The sequence below is a fragment of the Budorcas taxicolor genome, chromosome 12 (assembly GCF_023091745.1).
Source record: "Budorcas taxicolor isolate Tak-1 chromosome 12, Takin1.1, whole genome shotgun sequence".
NCBI lineage: Eukaryota > Metazoa > Chordata > Mammalia > Artiodactyla > Bovidae > Budorcas > Budorcas taxicolor.
In genome coordinates, this window is record NC_068921.1 from 33,221,008 (window position 1) to 33,243,337 (window position 22,330).

The following is a 22,330-nucleotide window of genomic DNA, read 5'->3' on the forward strand; positions in this document are numbered from 1 at the left end:
AGCATGTGTACTCAGTTGTAGTTGAGTCTTTGTGACCCTGTGGACTGTAGCCTGCCATACTCTTCTGTTCTTGGGATTTCCCCAGGCAGGAATACTGGAGTGGGTTGCCATTTCCTCCTCCAGGGGATCTTCTCAACTCAGGGATTGAACCCTGGTCTCCTGTATTGGCAGGCAGATTCTTTACCCCTGAGCCATGAAATTAAAAGACGCTTACTCCTTGGAAGAAAAGTTATGACCAACCTAGATAGCATGTTGAAAAGAAGAGACACTACTTTGCCAACAAAGGTCCGTCTAGTCAAGGCTATGGTTTTTCCAGTGGTCATGTATGGATGTGAGAGTTGGACTGTGAAGAAAGCTGAGTGCTGAAGAATTGATGCTTTTGAAGTGTGGTGTTAATGTATGGCAAAACCAATACAGTATTGTAAAGTAAAATAAAGTAAAAAAGAAAAAAAAAAATGAAGTGTGATGTTGGAGAAGACTCTTGAGAATCCCTTGGACTGCAAGGAGATCCAACCAGTCCATTCTGAAGGAGATCAGCCCTGGGATTTCTTTGGAAGGAATGATGCTAAAGCTGAAACTCCAGTACTTTGGCCATCTCATGCAAAGAGTTGACTCATTGGAAAAGACTCTGATACTGGGAGGGATTGGGGGCAGGAGGAGAAGGGGACGACAGAGGATGAGATGGCTGGATGGCATCACTGACTCGATGGACGTGAGTCTGAGTGAACTCCAGAAGTTGGTGATGGACAGGGAGGCCTGGTGTGCTGCGATTCATGGGGTTGCAAAGAGTCGGACATGACTGAGCAACTGAACTGAACTGAACTGAGCCACCTGGGAAGCCTTCTCTCCTGGCACAAAGCTCAATAATATTCCTATAATGTATTCCTTTCGCTAATTTCTATGTTAGAGGAAATGAAGTTAATCAATTGGGTGTATGTGAGAAGACTCCTCAGGGAAATGTAAAATGGTTAGACAGAGGGCAATTTGCCAGACAGCTAGCATTGTTTCATGAAGAGCTGTGGGAGCAAATATTAGACTTTTTATGGGTCATGGTTGGGTTTTCAGGCATTTCCTGTTAAATCATGGTAAAGAATGCACTTTTGTGCATTAGAGGGGCCTATTTTACACATTAGAAATAAGACCTTTGGATGGAGTATCGAGTTATGCTTTGGGAAGTGTGAGGCCATGATGATAGGCTGAAAAGTGCCGCCCAAAGATATCCACACCCTACAACAAACTAGGTAGCTCAAAACTACAGGAATGTATTCTCTTACAGTTCTGGAGGCTAGAAGTCTAAGATTGAAGAGTCATCAGGACTGTGCTCCACCTGAAGTTCTGGGTAGAATCCTGTTTTGCCTCTTGTTAGTTTCTCTTGGTAACCACCAATCCTTGGTGTGCACTGGCTTGTAGACACCTCCAGTTCTCTCCATCACCACATGGTACTGTCTTTACATGACATTTTCCTCTTGTAAGGACACAAGTCATGTTGGATTATGTTCTACCCTGATGATCTCATCTTAACTTGGTTACATCTGCAAAGACCTTGTTTCCTAATAGTGTCACATCCTCAGGTATCAGGGGTTAGGACATCAGCATGTATTTGGGGGACACAAATCCATAACAGTCTTTAAAGGGGAGACTGGGAGAGTATGCTTAAAGTGAAAGGGAAAGTAGAGACTAGAGAACCCTGAAGACAAGCTTCCCCACATGAAAATGTCTGGTTTGGACTATAAGGTGGAGTTTCAGTTCAGAGAGTGACCAGCCAACCCCTCTTCCCATCTTCAATCCTCTTCAGCTGTTCCATTGGACCTCACACCTCAGGCAACCACCACTGCCTATTTAGCAGGTTTCGCCTCCTATTGGCCATATCTTTAAGATTCACTTCTAAGGCGCTGATGTGGACAACTTTATGTCCCAAGGCTGATAGTTAGGTACGTCCAGAGCATGGCTACTGCTGGCTTTCCATGAAATGTGAAAGTGTGTGTTCCTATCCTTTTCTTGTCAAACACACATACATGTGCACGTGTGCGTGCACACACACACACACACACACACACACACACACTGCCTTGAGAATTTTGAATTCTATATGAGTCTGATAAAATTGTGAAAAAGCAGGCATTTTCATTGTCTTCCTTACACATCTTCCAGTTGGAAATTGCCCTGCATCCTGGTATAACCTGGAGGCATATGCTGCTGCCCCAGGAGTCACTAGAAGCATGAGGAAATTGTCCACCCTCTCTGACTCCCTCTTGGTACCCTCTGCTGCTTCTTCCTCACTGCCCAGTTTTCCTTGCTTTCAGGCGGCTCTTGGTCTGCAACAAGGTGTCTGGAATCAATTCCTTAGGATGCCTCTAGCTGTGGTAGTAACCAGGGCACCAAAGACAAGTAAGCCAAGCTTCATCTTAGAGAGGGCAATGTGATAGGCCCTCAGAGAGGAGTGCTTAGTGTGCCTGGGTACATGGGGGTTGGAGAGGGAAGTCACTATTCTTTGGGTCAGAGTGTTCTCTTAAAACACACTTGATGGACTTAACCTGGTGGTCCAGCGGTTGGAACTCCCAGCTTCCACTGCAGGGGTCATGGGTTCTATCTCCAGCCAGGAAACTGAGATTCCCACATGCCACTCCATGAGGCCAAAAAGTGAAACAAACAAGCAAAACCCCCAAAACAAACAACAAAAAAGCACCTGACTCAGAGAATGAGCACCTTGGTTGGTAGTGAACTCCTTGGCAAGAATCTTTGGAAATTTTACGAGCTAAACTGTCTGCCCCACCGCCCAGTACCCTAGAATTCAACTGTATTTGGAGATACATTTAAAGAGGCAATTAAATTAAAATGAGGCCTCTAGGGTGGGCCTTAGTCCACTGCGACTGGTGGGGTCAGAACCCACAGAGAGACCCCAGGGATGCGTGTCCAAGAGCAAGGACCACATGAGGACACAGTGAGAAGGTGGCTGGCTGGGCGCCAAGGAGAGAGGCTTCCGAAGAATCCTCATCTGCTGGTACCTTGCTTGTGCACTTTGAGCTTCCAGAGCTGCGAGAAGTACACTTTAATCACTCAGGTCATGCAGTCTATGGCCTTTTATTATGGCAACCCTTCCAACTCACGTAGGAAGTGTATCCATAAGTCTCCCGGAGGACTGTCTGGAAGCTGGCCGGCCCTTGGATCGTCCTGCACTGTTCCCACCAGGTGGCAGCACGTCCTGGAGGGCTGGCTGGGGGTGCAGGCTGGGCATGGGGTGGAGGCACAGCCTTGTGTCCTCTCCAACCCCGGGCTCTAGAGGTTGCCTTCTGACCCCTGAGCTTCTGTTGCACTGGGTCCACTTAGCACGTATGCTGCCTGTGATGTACGACTTTACAAATTTCGGGGAGGGAAGCTGACTCTTCATTCCAGGAAGTGGTGATTTCCTATTTGCAACAAACCCATGGAACACTGGGGGCTCCCAGGTGGAGCTTAGTAGTAAAGAACCCTCCTGCTAAAGTGGGAGAATAAGAGATGCAGATTCACCCCCTAGGTTGGGAAGATGCCCTGGAGTGGGGCATGGCAACCCACTCCAGTATTCTTGCCTGTAGAATTCCATGGACAGAGGAGCCTGGTGGGCTATTGTTCATGGGGTCGCAAAGAGTCAGACATGACTGAAGCCACTTATCATGCATGCGCATGAAACAGTCCCTTTTAAGATTCATCCAGGGACTCAAAACTTCCTCAGTTGAGGTGATTACAGGGAATCAGAAGCCAGCCTTGTCATGGCACTTGGAACACGGACGTCACTCCACCTGATATTCTAATTCTCAAAGAGCCTGGTACCTGGCAGTGGGAAAACTCTTTTGTGATTACAGGAAGAAATTAAAAGTGTGTGTGCACTCCCAGTTTGCCTAGGAGTCAAGAGGGACAGCAAGGGTTGGACAAAAATAAATTACTTTTTGGAGGGAGGGGGTAAAAGAGCTATCAAAGTCTTCTGTCCCTCTGCAGCAGACAGCTTTACAGATATCCCGATCACTGATGTGATCTCTCCCTCTCATGAGCTGTACAAGGTCCATATCAGTACTAGTTGTGCTTGTTTGTTCATCAATTCCACAGAGATTTATTGAGCTCCTTTTAATACTCGCTAGATGCAGAAACAAATCTTAAGGTATGATTCCTGCCCTTGAGGAAGCCAAGGTCTGGCCTGGTGAAAAATCCCTCCACTGGGAACACTAATACGTCAAGGCAAGGTGCCAGGAAGGAGAGAGCCGTACAGGATGGCCAGAGGGTCAGGGAAGGCCACTGGGAGGAGGGGGCATCTGAGCAGGAGTTTGCCAAGGGAGGGCAGCGTTAGACAAGGTGGCCTGTGCATGGAGAGGCGTGGGGCGTGGAGGGGCTCTGTGTGCTCCAGGGATGCTGACGGGTCCAGCTTTTGGATTCTGTCCACCACAAACTGGCACTGCTTGTCTTCTGCCTCTACAAGGATTAACTCGTGTGCCATGGCAGCTGCTTTCCTCCAATCCCCTCTGAAAGAGTTCAGGGTGGAGAGCAGGAATGAGGTGCTCTGTGTTCCAGGAAGCTGGCAGGAAATATCTTCAGATAGTTAGATATTCTCAGGAGCTCATTTTGTGAGTCCAATTCTTTGTATCATCTCATATCTAGAAAAGAACTAAAATCCTTCATGATGACAACTGTTTCTCATGACTATGAGAAGCTTCATGAGACCAGCAGAGACTTTCTATGGAAAAAATATGTGCTTGGTTGCATGCACTCCCCTTTTTACCAAAATCACGTATATACTGTCTCTTCCCCCTATGTCTTTGGAACAGTCTCAGAGCTATCTGAGGTGCTGTCTCCTGGGCTGCAGTTCTCTTATTGTCCTGGATAAAACCAGTGCTCAGGTTGTCCTTTTTTTTTTTCATGAATTTATGTTTATGTTTTAAATATTACTTTGATATCAACCTTTTAGTGACAATTACCCTTTAATTCACTTCCTAGTTGTTTTGAAGATTCAGTTCAGTTCAGTTCAGTTCAGTTCAGTTCAGTCGCTCAGTTGTGTCTGACTCTTTGCGACCCCATGAATCGCAGCACGCCAGGCCTCCCTGCTGCTGCTGCTGCTGCTAAGTCCCTTCAGTTGTGTCCGACTCTGTGCGACCCCAGAGACAGCAGCCCACCAAGGTCCCCCGTCCCTGGGATTCTCCAGGCAAGAACACTGGAGTGGGTTGCCATTATGTTGTACATTTTTTTAGTTGACAGTACTCATGTGAAAAGATGAAGTGACAGGAGAGAAAACCAGATAAGGGGCCAGTTGGTGAAGGGTCATATATATTGTTAAAGATTCTGTCCTTGACACCACAGACCCCTTCACAGGGTGAAGTTTTGAACTGAGAGATTAAATATACAAACAGACGTGGCCAGACCCATATGTAAAGACAGAACTTCCACCATAGTCTGCAGCAACCAGCCCAGAGATCAATGTATTATGTACAGTAACCATCCCAGGAAGCCAGTCTGCTAGCTACAGATCAGACTTTGAGGCAGTCAGACCTCCATCTCTAGTAATCCTCCAGGAAACCAAACAATAACCTCTTTAACAATTGCCCCCACACAACCAGGACTTGATTCCTAACTGACAGCTTCTCTAATTTTTGTCTCCACTCCCAATTTAGAACCAACTAGAGAAAGTCAAATATACATCCATAACCAACCACATATGAAGCCCTGCTTCTCGCACACATCTGCAGCTTCTCAGTGCCAACAGCCTCCAGTCAGGGTGCACCTGAAGCCTTCTCATTATTCTACTATGAAGCTTTTCCACTCCTCTGCCTGCCTTTCAGTCTCAGCAAAAATGCCAGTGATGCTGGCTTACTCTCTTCCAGGAGCAAGTTCAGAGTAAGTGGCCTTTATTTGTTCTCATCTGGTTGTGGAAGTTGCTCAGTCATAGCCAACTCTTTGCAACCCCATGGGATCCTCCAGGCCAGAATACTGGAGTGGGTAGCCTATCCCTTCTCCAGGGGATATTCCCGACCAGGAATCGAACCGGGGTCTCCGGCATTCCAGGAGAATTGTTTACCAACTGAGCTATGAGGGAAGCTGGTCTTCAGTTATTTCCACAGAACCTGGGGAAGACAAAATAGTGTCGAGAATAGACAGTTGGCTGCTGCCGTCTCCTATGCCTTGGGCTGAACTCTGCTGAACTAGTAACTTACTCTTGTTTATTTGTCTTTCATTATTTTTTTTTTTTTTCTGGCAGGTCCAGAAAATTGGCCAGGGTCCAGAACTTGAGGATAAAGGACAGGACTCAATGACCCCCCCAGCCCTTGGGGAGATAAGGGTTCTCAATAGTGGTGCTCCAGGTCAGGGCTAAGAAGAGAGACATCCAGGCAGATCCGGGGCGAAGCTGTGGGTAGAGCACCATCCAAGCAGTTGTGTGTGCGTGTTTTAAATTGGTGTGCGATTGCTTTGCAATGTAGTGTTGGTTTCTGCTCTGCGACAATGTGAATCAGCTGTATGTACACACACGGGCCCTTCCTCTCGAGCCTCCCTCCCGCCCACCATCCTGCTCCCCTGGGCCTGCCCGCAGCGCCAAGCTGAGCTCCCTGTGCTGCACAGCAGCTTCCCGCCAGCTGGTTCATGCGTGGGGGTGTGTGTGTGTCAGTGCTGTTCTCTGTCTGTCCCCTCCTCTCCTTTCCCCTCTGTCCACGAGTCTCTCCTCTTCGTCTGCACCTCTATTCCTGCCCTGCAAATAGGTTCATCAGTACCATTTTCTAGATTATATATTTATATATGTATGTTAATATATGATGCTTGTTTTTCTCTTCCTGACTTACTTCACTCTGTATGACAGTCTCTAGGTCCATCCACATCTCTACAAACGAGTTTCAAGTTGTTCCTCGCTCCGTTCTAATTTCCCTTTATTGTCCTGAAAAAGCGAAAGTGCCATTTGCTCTGTTGTATCTAACTTTGCCACCCCGTGGACTGGAATTCTCCAGGAAAGAAGACGAGTGGGTAGCCATTCCCTCCTCTGCAGGGGGCGGGGGTTGGGGAGCAGGTCTTCCCAACCCAGGGATCGACCCTGGGTCTACCTGCATTGCAGGCAGATTCTTTACCATCTGAGCCACCAGGAAAATGCTTATTAGTCCTGAGCCCTCAGCAAAGCCTATCCCACAAGATAACCTTGTATCACCATTATTGTGGAGAGGAGAAAGGTGCCTGTCCCACTTTGGGAGCTGCCAGCTTGGTGCAGAAGGCTTGACAGCCCTTCAGCACTTGTGTGCCCACCAAAGCTTGGGGGACTTGATAGCACTCTGGACACTCAGCACTTAGGATGTGCTGCGTCTGTTTCTTTAGTTATTTCAGTCATACGATCTTATATGGGCCAGAAAACCTGTGCTATTACTTCTATGCAATCACTGATTTTGACTATTTCTAGTAGTCACCTCACCTATAGTTAAAATATGAAGGTGTCTTTTTTTTGTACTTTATAAAATATTAACAGCTTGATGAATATACCTATGAATTGTACTATTTATTATGATATACTTCCTTAATGAAATGTAAGGTGGATGCATTTTAATGTATTTATTTCAAGATTTTGGTCTTTTTGTGGGCAGTGCTCTAGAACCATGGTGGTAGGGGGACCAATGAATTTAGGACCCTTTCTTTCTCATCCTTTCTCTGGATTGTAACCTGTCCATGAGATAGTTTTCTCATCCCTTGTAACCTGTGCTCAGGGGTTACTATCCAGACATGTGACTGGCGCTGGAAGCTGGCATGGAAAAGAATGAAAGACCATCTGCTGGTGAGTCGCGGGGAGCTGCTCAGCCAAGAGGCTCCTGGAGGTGGCCTAAGAAGCTCTCCTCCCACCTCAGACCAGAAGCTCCCCTGAAGCTGTCACGTTTATCACCTGTGATCAAGTCTAAGCCAGTGGCTCTCATGTTCCAGGTGCTCAATAAGTATGTGTTGAGTGAGTGAGAACTTTCAGGTGCCCTTGTAATCTGCTCTGGTTTCTCTCTCTCCAGTTCTCCCTTAGGACATAGGGTAGTTAAACAGAGCAGAAGAGGTTACCCAATATATAATATAAATCTGTATGGATGGAATATCATCTCTGTAATGTCAAGAATAATCAAAAGTAGGATGATATGGCAGTTGTATGTTTTATAAATTATTCCATGTATTCTCTAGCTTCTTACATCCTGTAAAAAAATTTCAGAGTCACACATACCTAATTAGAAGTCAAAATTTGTTTACTTGTTCCTTTGCCCAAAATGTATATTAAAATTATTTTGCTGATACAAGGTAACTTAGAAAAACAGGGTATTAGTTCAACACAAGAAATTGTATGTCTTCAGCATTGTCTTGAAGTGCCCTTTTATATTATACAGTTTTTTAAAATCTCATTTTACTTGGGAGAATAAACTGGTCCACTAACTCATGAATCCTGTGGGGCACTTACTGTATCACGTCCCATGAGTACTTGTAAAGTCATATGTAAAGAAATGTTTACATAATCTCGGCAAGTCTTTTTTTTTTTTTAAACTGCACTGAGTAGCATGTGGGATCTTAGTTCCACGATCAGGGATCGAACCCATGCCCGCTGCCATGGAAGCATAGAGTTGTAATCACTGGACCTCCAGGGAACCCAGTGAGTCTTAACAGTCTTTCCTGCTCATGTGAAATGACTCTTCTGTTTTTTAAGGACCTCAGATGCTGAGAATTGAGTTAGCCATCATCAGACTCTCTATTCATGACACAGCATCATTGGTCCAGAAAGGCTACACTTTTCTCTTTCATTTCCCTTTGGTCATTTTTCTTCATCTCCTTCCTGCAGTTCCATACACCTCATTCCCTAATGTCTTTAAGGTTTTTCCTCCCAAGCTGTCTTCTATATTTTGAACATATTTTCTTAAAAAACTATACAATAATATTTAAAGTTTAAAATTTTTGTTTAAATTATTTTGTGATATACATCTCAACTAGTTTCTAAGTTTCGTAAAATGTTGGCTTTTTTCGAGAACTGTTCGTGTTACTTTGTATAACATGCTTCCTACTGGCATGTATGATTCTGCAGCAGTCATGCGTCATAGCTTATCTCTTCCTTTCATCGTGGATACTTTTGCTGTTCCCAGCTGCTCCCACTTCTACAGATCTGGGCATGTCTCATTATGAACCTACCCTGTGGTTTCTTTGGTAAGTATGTCCTAGCGTTGAGCTGGCTGGGATTTGGGGGTATATCCATATTTAGCTTCAGTAAGTAGTGCTGACTTGCTTTCAGGAATGGTGGTACTGTTTACTGAACCCAGGTCCCACTGCTTGCTGTTCAAAAGCCATTAAAGAGGCCAGGTTGGTGGAATTAATAAAAGTTTGCTTTATTTTGAATGCTTGCAACCTGGGGATGGAGGGAGGGTGGATCCTTGTCCAAAGGCTAACTCCCCTCTAACAATCAGGGGGCAGAAATTTTATAGGCTGAGGGATGGGGCTACATGCAGAAATAGCAGTCAGTTCTGACAGTCATCTTGAAATTAGTCATGCAGTGGTCTGACCAAAGTCATCTTGTTTTAAGAACTGTTAGGTTTTAGTTCCAGGGTTGGTTTGGTTCCATTTTTTGAAGCCAGTTCTCAGAATTGTGACAGTTTATATCATGGTTATAGTCTGGTCATCATGTAGTTAACTTCTTCCACCTGGTGGGGGTTTCAGTCTCTAAGATAGCTCATATATTACGGCTCAGAACACTGTAGCCCTTGAGGAGGAATTAAAGGTCCTTAACTATGCTTAATGACTAAAGTATTATTTGGTCTGCTGTGACTATTTCCCTTTGTTTCTGCATGTTCTCACTTCTCTGATTAAACCTATTCTTTGGCTAAAGCTTTTCCACAGATAAAAGGCAGTCAGAGAACATGGCTTGGCTTTCTCTGTCCACCAAAGCAAAATAAAAAATACACAGAGAGTTTGGAGGAAATAGAAAGATGGCTTAATTCTCAGCCAGTGGAGAGAGCAACACACTAGGCTCAAGCTTCAAGAACTGTGTCTGCCATCCGTGAGGGGTCTAAGGGCTTATACAAGATGAGGGCTCAAAGCCAGGGGTCATGATGAGGAACAAAAGTGTTCGGATCTTGATTTCTTCCTCTTGCATTGTTTCAAAGACAGTCATAGGCTGTGTCAGTAACCCAGTAACTGGGGCTGGTAGTTTGATGCCTCTATGGCCTTTTTTCTGATATGTAACTGTAGGGGGAAGGGTTGTAAGGGTCAACACCAGATACAGGATGTATTTAGCATGTAGAGCCAAAGGAAAATAGATGTGAAGTGTAGCTCCTGCTGAGTCAGGGGGCAGAAAAGCAAACTTGGTTGCAGGCTTGTGGACTTAGGAGCAGTTAAAGCAAAACACTTTCCGTGAGTTTGGGTCTGCTCACTGTTCTCTTTATTTTCTTTGTTCTCAGAAAGGGAAAGAGAAAAACTCATTTCTCTCTTTTTAATGTTTTTCCTTTTCACTGCAACAGGACTGTAGGGCCTGTTCCATTTCAGTACCTGCGTAGATTCTAATATGGTAAAGACTGATTGATAGAAGCCGCATAAACAAAAGGTCTTTGGGTTCTTTGCATATGAAGAGTTCCTGAGATCTTCCAGTTTGAGAAACAATGATTTAGGCTACACCAATACTGGCAAAAATCATCGATTGTCAAATTTACTGTATGTCATGTTAAGTGAGGTATTGTCTTACCCTGACGCATTCACTCATCGATAAGATATATTATGTATTTTTTCACCACTTAGGAGAAAGGTGAATTGGCTTCTAAGTGTAGAAGGCCTCCTTTTCAGTCTGTGAGTAAGGATGAGAAGCTTGGCCACCCCATCTCAAAAGTGCAGCATGGAGGGAAGGCGCTGAGCCCTCACTTGTCAGAACTCTCGGAGGCCAGCTGGGGAGGCTTCATCTCATTCCCGGCGAAGGCCAGGGGCCAGTCTGGGATTAGGGCTATTTGTGCTGAGCTACAACATACATTCAAGATCTTTCTCGAAAGGATCAGCAATTCTGGTCCTAAGTGGTCTCCGTGGCCTGAGGCTGGCGAGTAACTCTGAAGTGCCTTCCTTCAGCTTGCTGCCCCTTTAAGCCTGGCAGCTGCCCTGCAGCAGTTACAGTAACTGAACTCAGTCAGGTCTTCTTGCTCTACTTGGCAGTCTGCCACTGCTCCCCTTTCACCCCGGGTTCTTGCCCCCCAGGTATCATGGGGCAGGTGATGAGAAGCTCAATCAGGGTCTTGTGTGAATGGCCAGAGAAATAATCAACTGAGATGATGGATTCAATTGTAATTTACGTATTGCTTAAACATATGCTAGTGTGTGACCTGTCACTGTTCAGTGGACGCCAGCCTTATGTGATATGTGACGATGTGTGTACAAAGGTCATCACTCTATTTTTACCCTATAGCATGAAGAGCCTTTATCATTTTGTCACATTTGCTTGCAGGATTTTCTCTTTACATTCTTTCGAAAAAAGGAATCGTTAGGATAAAGCAAAGTAAAAGCCACCTTTAACCATTACCTCTAGGCTCATTCCTCCTGTCCCCCCTTTCCCACCTCCCAGACAAAGCAATAACTATTATAAGTGTGCTTTGCATGGTTGTTACCAAAAATGCAAATCCATGTGCCCAGGGCACAGTGAGGCCAATCAATACTAAAACACTGGAGTCTGGAACAGAGAAAGGTTTGTTACAGGGCCACACAAGGAGATGGGTGGCTCATGCACTAAGAACCCCAAAGTTATTCAAGGCTTTCAGTAAAGCCCTTTTCTAGGAAAGGTGAGGGAGGGGCCTTGTCAGTTGCTGCAGACTTCAGATCCTTGTTTTTGAGGCCAGTTCATGGTCAGATGACGATGTTCCTGTAAACCTCTACCAAACAAGTATTATTCTCTGTCCTGACAAGAAAGAGCCAGGTCCCAAGCACAGCCGTTACCTTCCCAGGTCCCAGTCCTGGCTGAGAGGAAGCAGAGCTCAGCTGGCAGTACCCTAAGGGCCAGGTCCCCAGACCCTGCCCAGTTGTCATCCTGGAGGGAGACAGGCACCCAACTCAACTGGCCCTTGGACTCCTCAGGCCTCAAGGTGGGGGCAGTTCCCACAGACTGCGACCCAGGCAAACAGCTGCAACCATTGAGGTCACAGAGACAGGAATGAGTGAGGTTCACTGCTGCCTCAAGGCCTAGTCCTGGCCAATGGATGGCCCTGGCAAGGGCTCTGGAGCCCTGCAAGACACAGCCCCCAGCCTGTTCGCTGGCCACCCCCTCTCCCCCCAGCTCACCCTCTGGCCCAAGGCCAGGCAAGCTGGAGGGTCTCAGGGAGAAGGCAGGGATCTGCCTCTTACCTCATTCTCCACCTGAGGACCACAGCACCACCAACTGTTGACTGAGTCACTTCTTTAATGGCTCCTCATTGACAGTTGGTTGCTTGTGGACGGGGCCCACCAAGGGTCTGACCAATGGGTGAGGAGGACCCGTTGCCTGGTAACAGGGTGCTGAGTAATGGTGCCCAGCAATGGCTGCGTGCTAAGGGGTGTGCTCTGTTACATGATTTTAGTCCTTTTTTAATTTCTAAAATCACATTTATAACTATAGATCCATAAACAAGACTTACTACTGTAGTTATGTATTATAAAGTTTACATAAATGATTTACTAGAGTACATGGATCATTTTCATGGACTTCTCAGGTGGCTCAATGGTAAAGAGTCTGCCCACAATGCAGGAGACCCAGATTTGATCCCTGGGTTGGGAAGATCCCTTGGAGAAGGGAATGGCTACCCACTCCAGTATTCTTGCCTGGAGAATCTCATGGATGGAGGAACCTGGCGGGCTACAGTCCATGGGGTCACAAAGAGTGGGACATGACTGAGCAACTAAACAACTGTAACGTATCATTTTCACATCATTCTTAGGTTTTTGAGATTATCTGTCTATGGATCTAAGAAGAGTTGTTTTTCAATCTGTTGAGCTTTTTTTAATTTGTAAGGATAAAAGTCTTGACTCCCAAGTTCTTTACACGTTGCACCAGAACAACTTGTAAAGTAGGCTCTTTGAGAATATTCTGTAGAGGCCATCATGTTTTCTGATACAGTTCTATTTTTCCCTTTTCCCTTTTTTTTTTTTTTAACCTTATTGTACTGACTAAAGCCTCCAGTACAACACTGTGTAGACACTGTGAGAAAGGACAGCCTCGTATTGTCTCCAGTCTTACAGAGAAAGCATTCAGTCTCTGGAAATTAAGTATGATATTTGCTGCAGGTTTTTCAAAGAAATCTTTTGTCAGGTTGAGGAAATTTCCTTCTTTTCTTGGTTTGCTGAGGGGTTTTATTGATTAATGTTAAATTTTGTCAAATAGTTCTGTATCTACTGACATTATCACCGGGCTTTTCAGTCTTCTGACGTTTCATTTTTTTGGTTTCAAATGATTTAACCTTGCTTTCTAACCCTAACCTTAACCCCACCTGTTGTTCAGTCACTCAGTCATGTCTGATGCTTTGCGACCCCATGGACTGCAGCATGCCAGGTTTATCTGTCCATCACCATCTCTCGGAGCTTGCTCAAACTCATGTCCATTGAGTTGGTGATGACATCTAACCATCTCACCCTCTGTCATCCCCTTCTCCTCCTGTCTTCAATTTTTCCCAGCATCAGGGTCTTTTCTAATGAGTCAGTTCTTCTCATTAGTGCCCAAAGTATTGAAGTTTCAGCTTCAGCATGAGTCCTCCCAATTCAGGACTGATTTCCTTTAGGATAGACTGGTTTGATCTCCTTGCAGTCCAAGGGACTTTCAAGAGTCTTCTCCAACACCACAGTTCAAAAGCATCAGTTCTTCGGTGCTCAGCCTTCTTTAGGATCCAACTCTCACATCCATACATGACTGCTGGAAAAACCAAAGCTTTGACTATTTGGACCTTTGTTGGCAAAGTAATGTATTTGCTTTTTAATATGCTGTCTCTAGGTATGTCATAGGTTTTCTTCCAAGGAGCAAGCATCTTTTAATTTCATGGCTGCAGTCACCATCTGCAGTGATTTTGGAATCCAAGAAAACAATGTCTTTCACTGTTTCCATTGTTTCCCCATCTATTTGCCATAAAGTGATGGGACTGGATGCCATGACCTTCGTTTTTTGAATGTTGAGTTTTAAGCCAGATTTTTCACTTTCCTCTTTCACCATCAAGAGGCTCTTTAGCGCCTCTTCGCTTTCTGCCATAAGGGTGGTGTTATCTGCATATCTGAGGTTATTGATATTTCTCCAGCAATCTTGATTCCAGCTTGTGCTTCATCCACCCCAGCATTTCGCATGATGTACTCTGCATGTAAGTTAAGTAAGCAGGGTGACAATATAGAGCCTTGATGTACTCCTTTCCCAATTTTGAACCAGTCCCCACATGATCATTATTAGTTTCCTGACACAGGAAAGTACCACAGAATGGCTGATTTAGGACAGCAGAGGTTTATTGTCTCATGTTTCTTGAGGATAGCAGTCTGAAATCACGGTGTCATCAGCCCATGCTTGATGTGAAGCCTGTAGGGAAGGATCATTCTTAGTTCTTTCAGTTTCTGGCCTGTGTCAACAAAATTCCATTCTTTACATCCTTCTTCACATGACATTCTCTGTCTCTGCACGTCTTCCATTTGTGTGTCCGTCTCTGAGCCCAAATTTCTCTCTTTTATAAGGCCACTAGTTACATTGGATTCAGGTTCATCCTAATGACATCATCTTAATTTAGTTAAATCTGCAAACAACTTATGCTATGGTTTTCAAGTTTGTGTCCTGCCTCCCCACCATTCATATGTTGAAATCCTAACCCCTCAAAGGTGATGGTATTTGTAGGTGGGGCCTTCGGAAGGAGCTTAGTCATGAAAGTGGCGCTCTCATCAATGGGATTATTGCCTCATAAAAGAGGGTCCAGAGGCACCATAGACCCTCTTCCAGGTGAGAACACAGAATGTGCCAGTTATGAATCCGGTGGATGGTCCATGATCAGAACGTGATCATGCTGGTGTCTTGATCTTGAACTTCTCAGCTTCCAAAATTGTGAGAAACAGATTTCTGTTGTTTATAAGCTACACTATCTGTGGTATTCTATTATAGTGGCCCAAACAGATCTAGACAATTTATTTCCGAATATGATCACATTGAGGTACTACTCCAAGGTCAGAATGTCAATATATTAATGTTTCCTTTGGTGGGGAAACACAATTCCACCTATAAAAATTAGGATGTATAATCATTTTGCATAGTGGTAGATTTTAAATACTTTGCTAAAGATTTTTGTGTCCATGTTTATAAATATTTTGTACCATTTTTTTCTTGTAATGACTTTGGTTTTGGTATCACTATAATGTAGCTTCATAAAATATTTTGGGAAGAGTTCCTGCTTCCTCTCTTATTTTTCTGTGGCTAACTTTAAGATTTTCCCTTTGACTTTTGTTTTCTGTGTTTACTACATGTGTAAGTGTGATTTTGTTTTCATTTATCTGATAAAGATTTGATGGTTTTCTTGCTTTTATGGAAGAGTCGTAGCCATTGGTTCTTCACATGTTGCCTCTGCTCCATTTTTTTTTTCTCCTTTCTTTTCCCTGTGAGACTCCAATTAAATTTTTGTTAGATCATTTTACTTTATTTACTTGAATTTCTTTATGTATATTCCATCTATTCCCTTCCCCAAGCTGTATTTTTCATAATTTCTCAGATCTCTGTTTCATCTTATTATTTTCACTTTCAGCAGCAGCCTATCTGCTGCCAAATTTGTCCACTGAATTTTTAAGTTTGAGTATGACTTCCCTCATTTATAGAGGTTTTGTCTGATTCTTTTTAACACTTGTTGGGTTACTTCTCATAGTTTCTCTCATATAGGTATGTTAAAGCTTATGCTTTTTTTTTTTTTAATATGGTTATTTTCTTTCTAAAGAAATCTGTACCTTCTCACTCAAGCATTTGAAATCTTTAGTGGGTAGTTTCTGCCATCTTTTATTCATAATGCTGATTATTTATGATGCTTTGCTTCGTTTTTTGGCTATATATTACTCCTTCCCCTCCATAAGTAATTTGTGGGGATTTTTTGAGGCTTGGGATAATGGTATTTTTCTTTGGAGTGGACTCCTCTTTGTTTTAGTCATTTCTAGCACTACCAGTGCTGAACCCTTTTAAGTGAAGCTTGAGGTTTCTTTCAACTCTGGTGATGCCAGTTTGGGTTATTTTGCTAGACAGCCAGCCTACCAGAAGTTATAACCTTCCAGGCTGTCTCCTTCCTTCCTCCCTCCCTCCCTCGCGCCCTCCCTTCCTTTCTCTTTCCCTCTTCCCCTTTTCTCTCTCCTTCCTCAGGAGATGAATCTGTGTAACCATAGGGTTCTTTCAGATTCCCGAAGCCTTTCAGGACCTGAGTCTTAACTTACATACCCTCTATTTCTCTATAGTTAACTTTAGTAGGACTTTGCAAATTTCTTCTTGGAAAAAGTGCTTTTTGATTTTTTTCACCTATTTTTCTGGATTTTTCGCTTTTGACTGAATTTTTGCCCAATAATAGCTCTTATCTTGACTATTCAATGCATTCAAAAAACTTAAAAGATTTTTGTTTTTGTTTGTTTTTAGCATTTTAAAATGTTTCAGTAGAGAGTTTGGTCACAATAAGATTGCCCACCATTATCTAAAGCCTTATTTTTGTGTCTAAATAAATCATTGCTTAACTATCAGTCTTGATTACCAAAGTTTTTCATTCATTTCTCGGTGGGATATTCAATCTTCTGTCTCTGGCTTGAATGTTTCAGTGGTAGAGTATAAGTGTGGCCCCAGTATTCCCTTTCCTTCCAAACTTTGTAGGAGATTGAATTGGTTTTAGGGAACTTCCCTGGTGGTCCAGTGGTTAAGAATCTGCCTTGCAATGCAAGGATATGGGTTTGATCTCTATTCTCAGAACTAAGATCCCGCGTGCCACGGCAACTAAACCTGTCTGCTGTAACCAGTGAGCCCTGGTGGTCTGAAGCCTGCACAACACAAGACACAAGGAGGGTCCCCAGTACTGCAACCAAGACCCCACACAGCCAAATAAATGCATTGAATAAACTGGCTTTTGATTGAGAATAATGATTTTTTAAAAAAAGAATAATGATTTGTTTTTCATTATTCTTAAAGTCCAACAAACTTTGTCAGGAAGTGTCTTGGCATATGGCTTGATTGTTTCGTATCAGATTTTCCTTAATCATGTCATGTCCCTTAAAGAAAAGTCTTTAATAACAAGCTTATTCTACCATGGCTTTGGATACTTTTATTTGTATTTTTTTATTTGCATCAGCAACTTCTTAGCTAATTTTTTCATTTTTTGTTTCTTTCTCAAGGACAACAAATATACACACATTGGATATACTTTGTCCTAAATTTATAATTTTTCTCCAATTCTTCATCCTCTGTGCTCTTTCAAATTTCATCTTGCTTAGTTTTCTGTAGTATGTGCAGCACACCCCCTCTTTTCAGTTATTATTTGAGTTGCTTCAATGTAGCTTTTAATTTTCTTAAGGTATTTTTCTTTTTCATTTCTTCCCTGAGCTCTTTCAGGTCAGTTGAAAATTCTTCTGCAGTTTTATTATCACTTTACTTTTTGAAGATTTTAAAAACATGAACCATTATTAAAGTCTGTATTGAATTTATTACAATATTTCTTCTGTTTTATGGTTTGGTTTTTTGGCCAGAAGGCGCTGTGGGATCTTAGCTCCCATACCAGGAATTGAGCCCTTAGCCCTTGCATTGGAAGGCGAAGTCTTAACCACTGTACCACCAGGGAAGTCTATCACTTTAAAAAATGATTTTTTTGAGCTCTTGTTTCATCATGGCTATATTTAATTTCTTTTAAAGTAGATGCATTTTCTATGTGTTTTGTTACTTAATTCTTTTGATATGCAAACAACAATTCCCTTTGTCTTTTGTTCCTTCGACTTTGTCATATTTTGGGCAAAAGGCTGCGTGACTTTGCATGGATTCTGTGCTGGATCACTTTTCACTGCTGCTCAGTTTCCTAGGCCACTCTCCAGCCCAGATACCTGCTGAGGAAGGAGGCACTTAGCGAGTGAGCAGGGGCATCGCCTTAGGCTTGTCCCTTCCCAGTGGGAACATTCGGCCACTGGCAACCTTCCCTTAGGTTGCAGGTCAGCAGGTTTTGCGAGGTAGCTCTGATGACACAGGTCTCTGGTTGGGTGAAGACCCAGAGCTTTGTTTACTTTCATCAGCAGCAGCTTAGCTGTCATTCACCTCTTTTCTTGAGTTTCTCTTGTATCTTCCCCTCACTCATGGATACTTTGTTAGTGAAATGTGGGAAGAGAAATACCTGGACTAAGCTACAATTATGAGGGTCAAATCCCTTACCCAGAGAATCTGAACATCTATTTTAACCCTGAGCCGAAAGAATTTTGACAAATCTGGGCAATGTGGGCTCTGGACAGATAGAGTTACTTTCTCAGTGTGGATGGCATGCAGGCCAGAGCCCCTCCCCAAGCTGGCCTCTCCTCACCACAAACAAAGCTACCTTTGGCCCTTTGGTCAAAAGCCTTCCTCCTTCTTCAGTTAGTAGATGTCGGAGTAGGAAAGCTACATAGGCAAGGAAGACTATTCAAGACTCTTGCAGAAAGAAGGGAGACAGAACTCAACTCAGCTGACACAAAGGACTGGAGAGAGATTTTTAAGAGCTGAGGTGGGGAAGAGGGGGCTCATGGACAATCCAGGGTTTGAACATTCACTTTACCCAAAGGAAAAGTACAGCCTCTCCCCTTTCACAACAGGAGGGAGTTTTCCATCTTTGAGCAGGGTGTCGGCTGAAGTCAGGAGACTATGGTCCTTAGTTCAGTTCAGTTCAGTTGCTCAGTCGTGTCCAACTCTTTGCGACCCCATGAATCGCAGCACACCAGGCCTCCCTGCTCATCACCATCTCCCGGAGTTCACTCAGACTCACGTCCATTGAGTCCGTGATGCCATCCAGCCATCTCATCCTCTGTCGTCCCCTTCTCCTCCTACCCACAATCCCTCGCAGCATCAGAGTCTTTTCCAGTGAGTCAATTCTCATGAGGTGGCCAAAGTACTGGAGTTTCAGGTTTAGCATCATTCCTTCCAAAGAAATCCCAGGGCTGATCTCCTTCAGAATGGACTGGTTGGATCTCCTTGCAGTCCAAGGGACTCTCAAGAGTCTTCTCCAACACCACAGTTCAAAAGCATCAATTCTTCGGCGCGCAGCCTTCTTCACAGTCCAACTCTCACATCCATACATGCCTACAGGAAAAACCATAGCCTTGACTAGACGGACCTTAGTCGGCAAAGTAATGTCTCTGCTTTTGAATATACTATCTAGGTTGGTCATAACTTTTCTTCCAAGGAGTAAGCATCTTTTAATTTCATGGCTGCAGTCACCATCTGCAGTGATTTTGGAGCCCAGAAAAATAAAGTCTGACACTGTTTCCACTGTTTCCCCATCTATTTCCCATGAAGTGATGGGACTGGATGCCATGATCCTCGTTTTCTGAATGTTGAGCTTTAAGCCAACTTTTTCGCTCTCCTCTTTCACTTTCATCAAGAGGCTTTTTAGTTCCTCTTCACTTTCTGCCATAAGGGTGGTGTCATCTGCATATCTGAGGTGATTGATATTTCTCCCGGCAATCTTGATTCCAGCTTGTGTTTCTTCCAGTCCAGCGTTTCTCATGATGTACTCTGCATAGAAGTTAAATAAGCAGGGTGACAATATACAGCCTTGATGTACTCCTTTTCCTATTTGGAACCAGTCTGTTGTTCCATGTCCAGTTCTAACTGCTGCTTCCTGATCTGCATACAGGTTTCTCAAGAGGCAGGTCAGGTGGTCTGGTATTCCCATCTCTTTCAGAACACAGTTGATTGTGATCCACACAGTCAAAGGCTTTGGCATAGTCAATAAAGCAGAAGTAGATGTTTTTCTGGAACTCTCTTGCCTTTTCCATGATCCAGCAGATGTTGGCAATTTGATCTCTGGTTCCTCTGCCTTTTCTAAAACCAGCTTGAACATCAGGGAGTTCACGGTTCATGTATTGCTGAAGCCTGGCTTGGAGAATTTTGAGCATTACTTTACTAGTGTGTGAGATGAGTGGAACTGTGCGGTAGTTTGAGCATTCTTTGACATTGCCTTTCTTGAGATTGGAATGAAAACTGACCTTTTCCAGTCCTGTGGCCACTGCTGAGTTTTCCAAATTTGCTGGCATATGGAGTGCAGCACTTTGACAGCATCATCTTTCAGGATTTGAAACAGCTCAACTGGAATTCTATCACCTCCACTAGCTTTGTTCATAGTGATGCTTTCTAAGGCCCACTTGACTTCACATTCCAGGATATCTGGCTCTAGATTAGCGATCGCATCATCATGATTATCTGGGTCATGAAGATCTTTTTTGTACAGTTCTTCTGTGTATTCTTGCCACCTCTTCTTAATATCTTCTGCTTCTGTTAGGTCCATACCATTTCTGTCCTTTATCGAGCCCATCTTTGCATGAAATGTTCCCTTGGTATCTCTAATTTTCTTGAAGAGATCTCTAGTCTTTCCCATTCTGTTGTTTTCCTCTATTTCTTTGCATTGATTGCTGAGGAAGGCTTTATTATCTTTTCTTGCTATTCTTTGGAACTCTGCATTCAGATGCTTATATCTTTCTTTTTCTCCTTTGCTATGGTCCTGGATGATTGCACTTCAGAGATATCCCAGGTCCTTGAGAAAGATTCCCTGAATCTTAGAGTTGGTAAAGGGCTTTTAAGATTTACATACATTTCAAAGGGCATAGAGTAAGTTTAGTTACAATTACAGGTCATCTAAAGAGAATACTTTAGAAAAAAGAAAAGTGACTTCAAGGGCCCTTGAAGAACGACACCTGTTTGGACTTTAGTCTAGATGACGGTCATCTTGGTCAGGGTTCAGGTTTCTGATCTGGGAGCCATTGCTCCTTAGCCAAGACACTCTTCAGGGGGCCCCCATCCCATCTCCTCCTCTGCTTCCCTTTCTTCTGTCTCTCCTTCTCCTCTTTCTGGGTCCAGCCGCTGGGTCCTAATTCATGGTCCCTCACCCCTTTCTTGGGCCCTGTGCCCACCCAGAGCCTCTAGGGCAGGGAAGGGGAGGGGTATGTGAGCTGTGGAGGAGTCTGGCTGTCCCCTCCATTGCAGGGCAGCAGGGGAAGGCTGCCCTATCTCTCTTGGCCCAGGTCATTATCCCTGGGGGCGTAGAACGCTGTCCTCCCTAGGGGACTCAAGAGAGGCTGTGTGTGACCCCTCCACACACACACAGACACACACACACAGAGTACCCGCTGCCCTTCCTGGAGCCTGCCTTCACCTGAGTTTCCATGTAATGTCTTGGTGCTTTCTTGCCACAGGACCTGTTTGCTTCTCTGGGGGCTGTCGGAGGTGGAGGAAAAGATGGGCTGGAGGCAGTCTCTGCAAGGAGCAGACGTGCCAATGGCCCGCACCATTTACCTCAACGAACCCCTTAGGAACACTTTCTGCAAAAACTCCATCAGGTGAGAAGACTGTGGAGGTAGGAGGAGAGGAAGGAGGAAGGAGGCAGCTGTGGTCTTCCCGGTAATAAACAACACTTTGTGTGGATGCTTGAGGCTAGAACAGTGTTCTTGAACCTGCAGGAACTCACTGCAGAGGCTTCTTGAAGTTGCTCTCTGCTCTGACTTGTCCTCATTTGCAGGCACCCACCCACCAGCTGAGTGCTCTAGCAAAACCACTTGCTAGGGAGCGGGGGAAAGCCCTCGGCAGGGGAGCCACCCACCAACATCACCCACTGGGGAATGAGCATTAGCTAGGAAGAGTTCTGCTTCCTGAGGAATTCACTGAGCTGAGTACTGAAACTCTGCAGAGGCAGTTTAGATAAAAGCCTAAAAGGGACTTTTTTTCATATATATGTTTATAACTTCCCTGGTGGTTCAGATGGTAAAGAATCCACCTGCATTTCAGGAGACCTGGGTTCTATCCCTGGGTCAGGAAGATCCCCTGGAGAAGGAAATGGCTACCCACTCCAGTATTCTGGAGACTTCCATGGGCAGAGGAACCTGGTGGTCTATAGTCCATGGAGTCGCAAAGAGTTGGACCTGACTGAGCAACTAACACACATAAGCACACACACATATATATGTGTATATATGTATACACACACAGACACATATACATATATTTTTTATTTTTTTAAAACCAGGCTCTAAGGCCAGAGGTTGGATACATGAGCTCAGTAGTCAGTAAGCTTTTTCACTATTAACTAACTAATCAAAGAGCTTAAAAATGTGCATCACTGACTTGGCAAGAGAAACAGGATATCTCTGAAGCCAAAAATGAGGGCAAAGCAGGAACCCAAAGAGGTCA

The 22,330-nt window shown here is 44.1% G+C and overlaps 1 protein-coding gene across 1 annotated transcript in view; it reads left to right on the forward strand.

Moving 5' to 3' along the window:
• The window catches only part of LOC128057571 (phospholipid-transporting ATPase IB-like), a 142,694-nt gene that overhangs the window by 4,013 nt on the left and 116,351 nt on the right, over nt 1-22,330 (forward strand). The window contains exon 4 of the mRNA XM_052650030.1: nt 21,340-21,483. Within this exon, the coding sequence (XP_052505990.1) occupies nt 21,340-21,483 (144 nt within the window). The remainder of the gene's footprint in view (nt 1-21,339; nt 21,484-22,330) is intronic.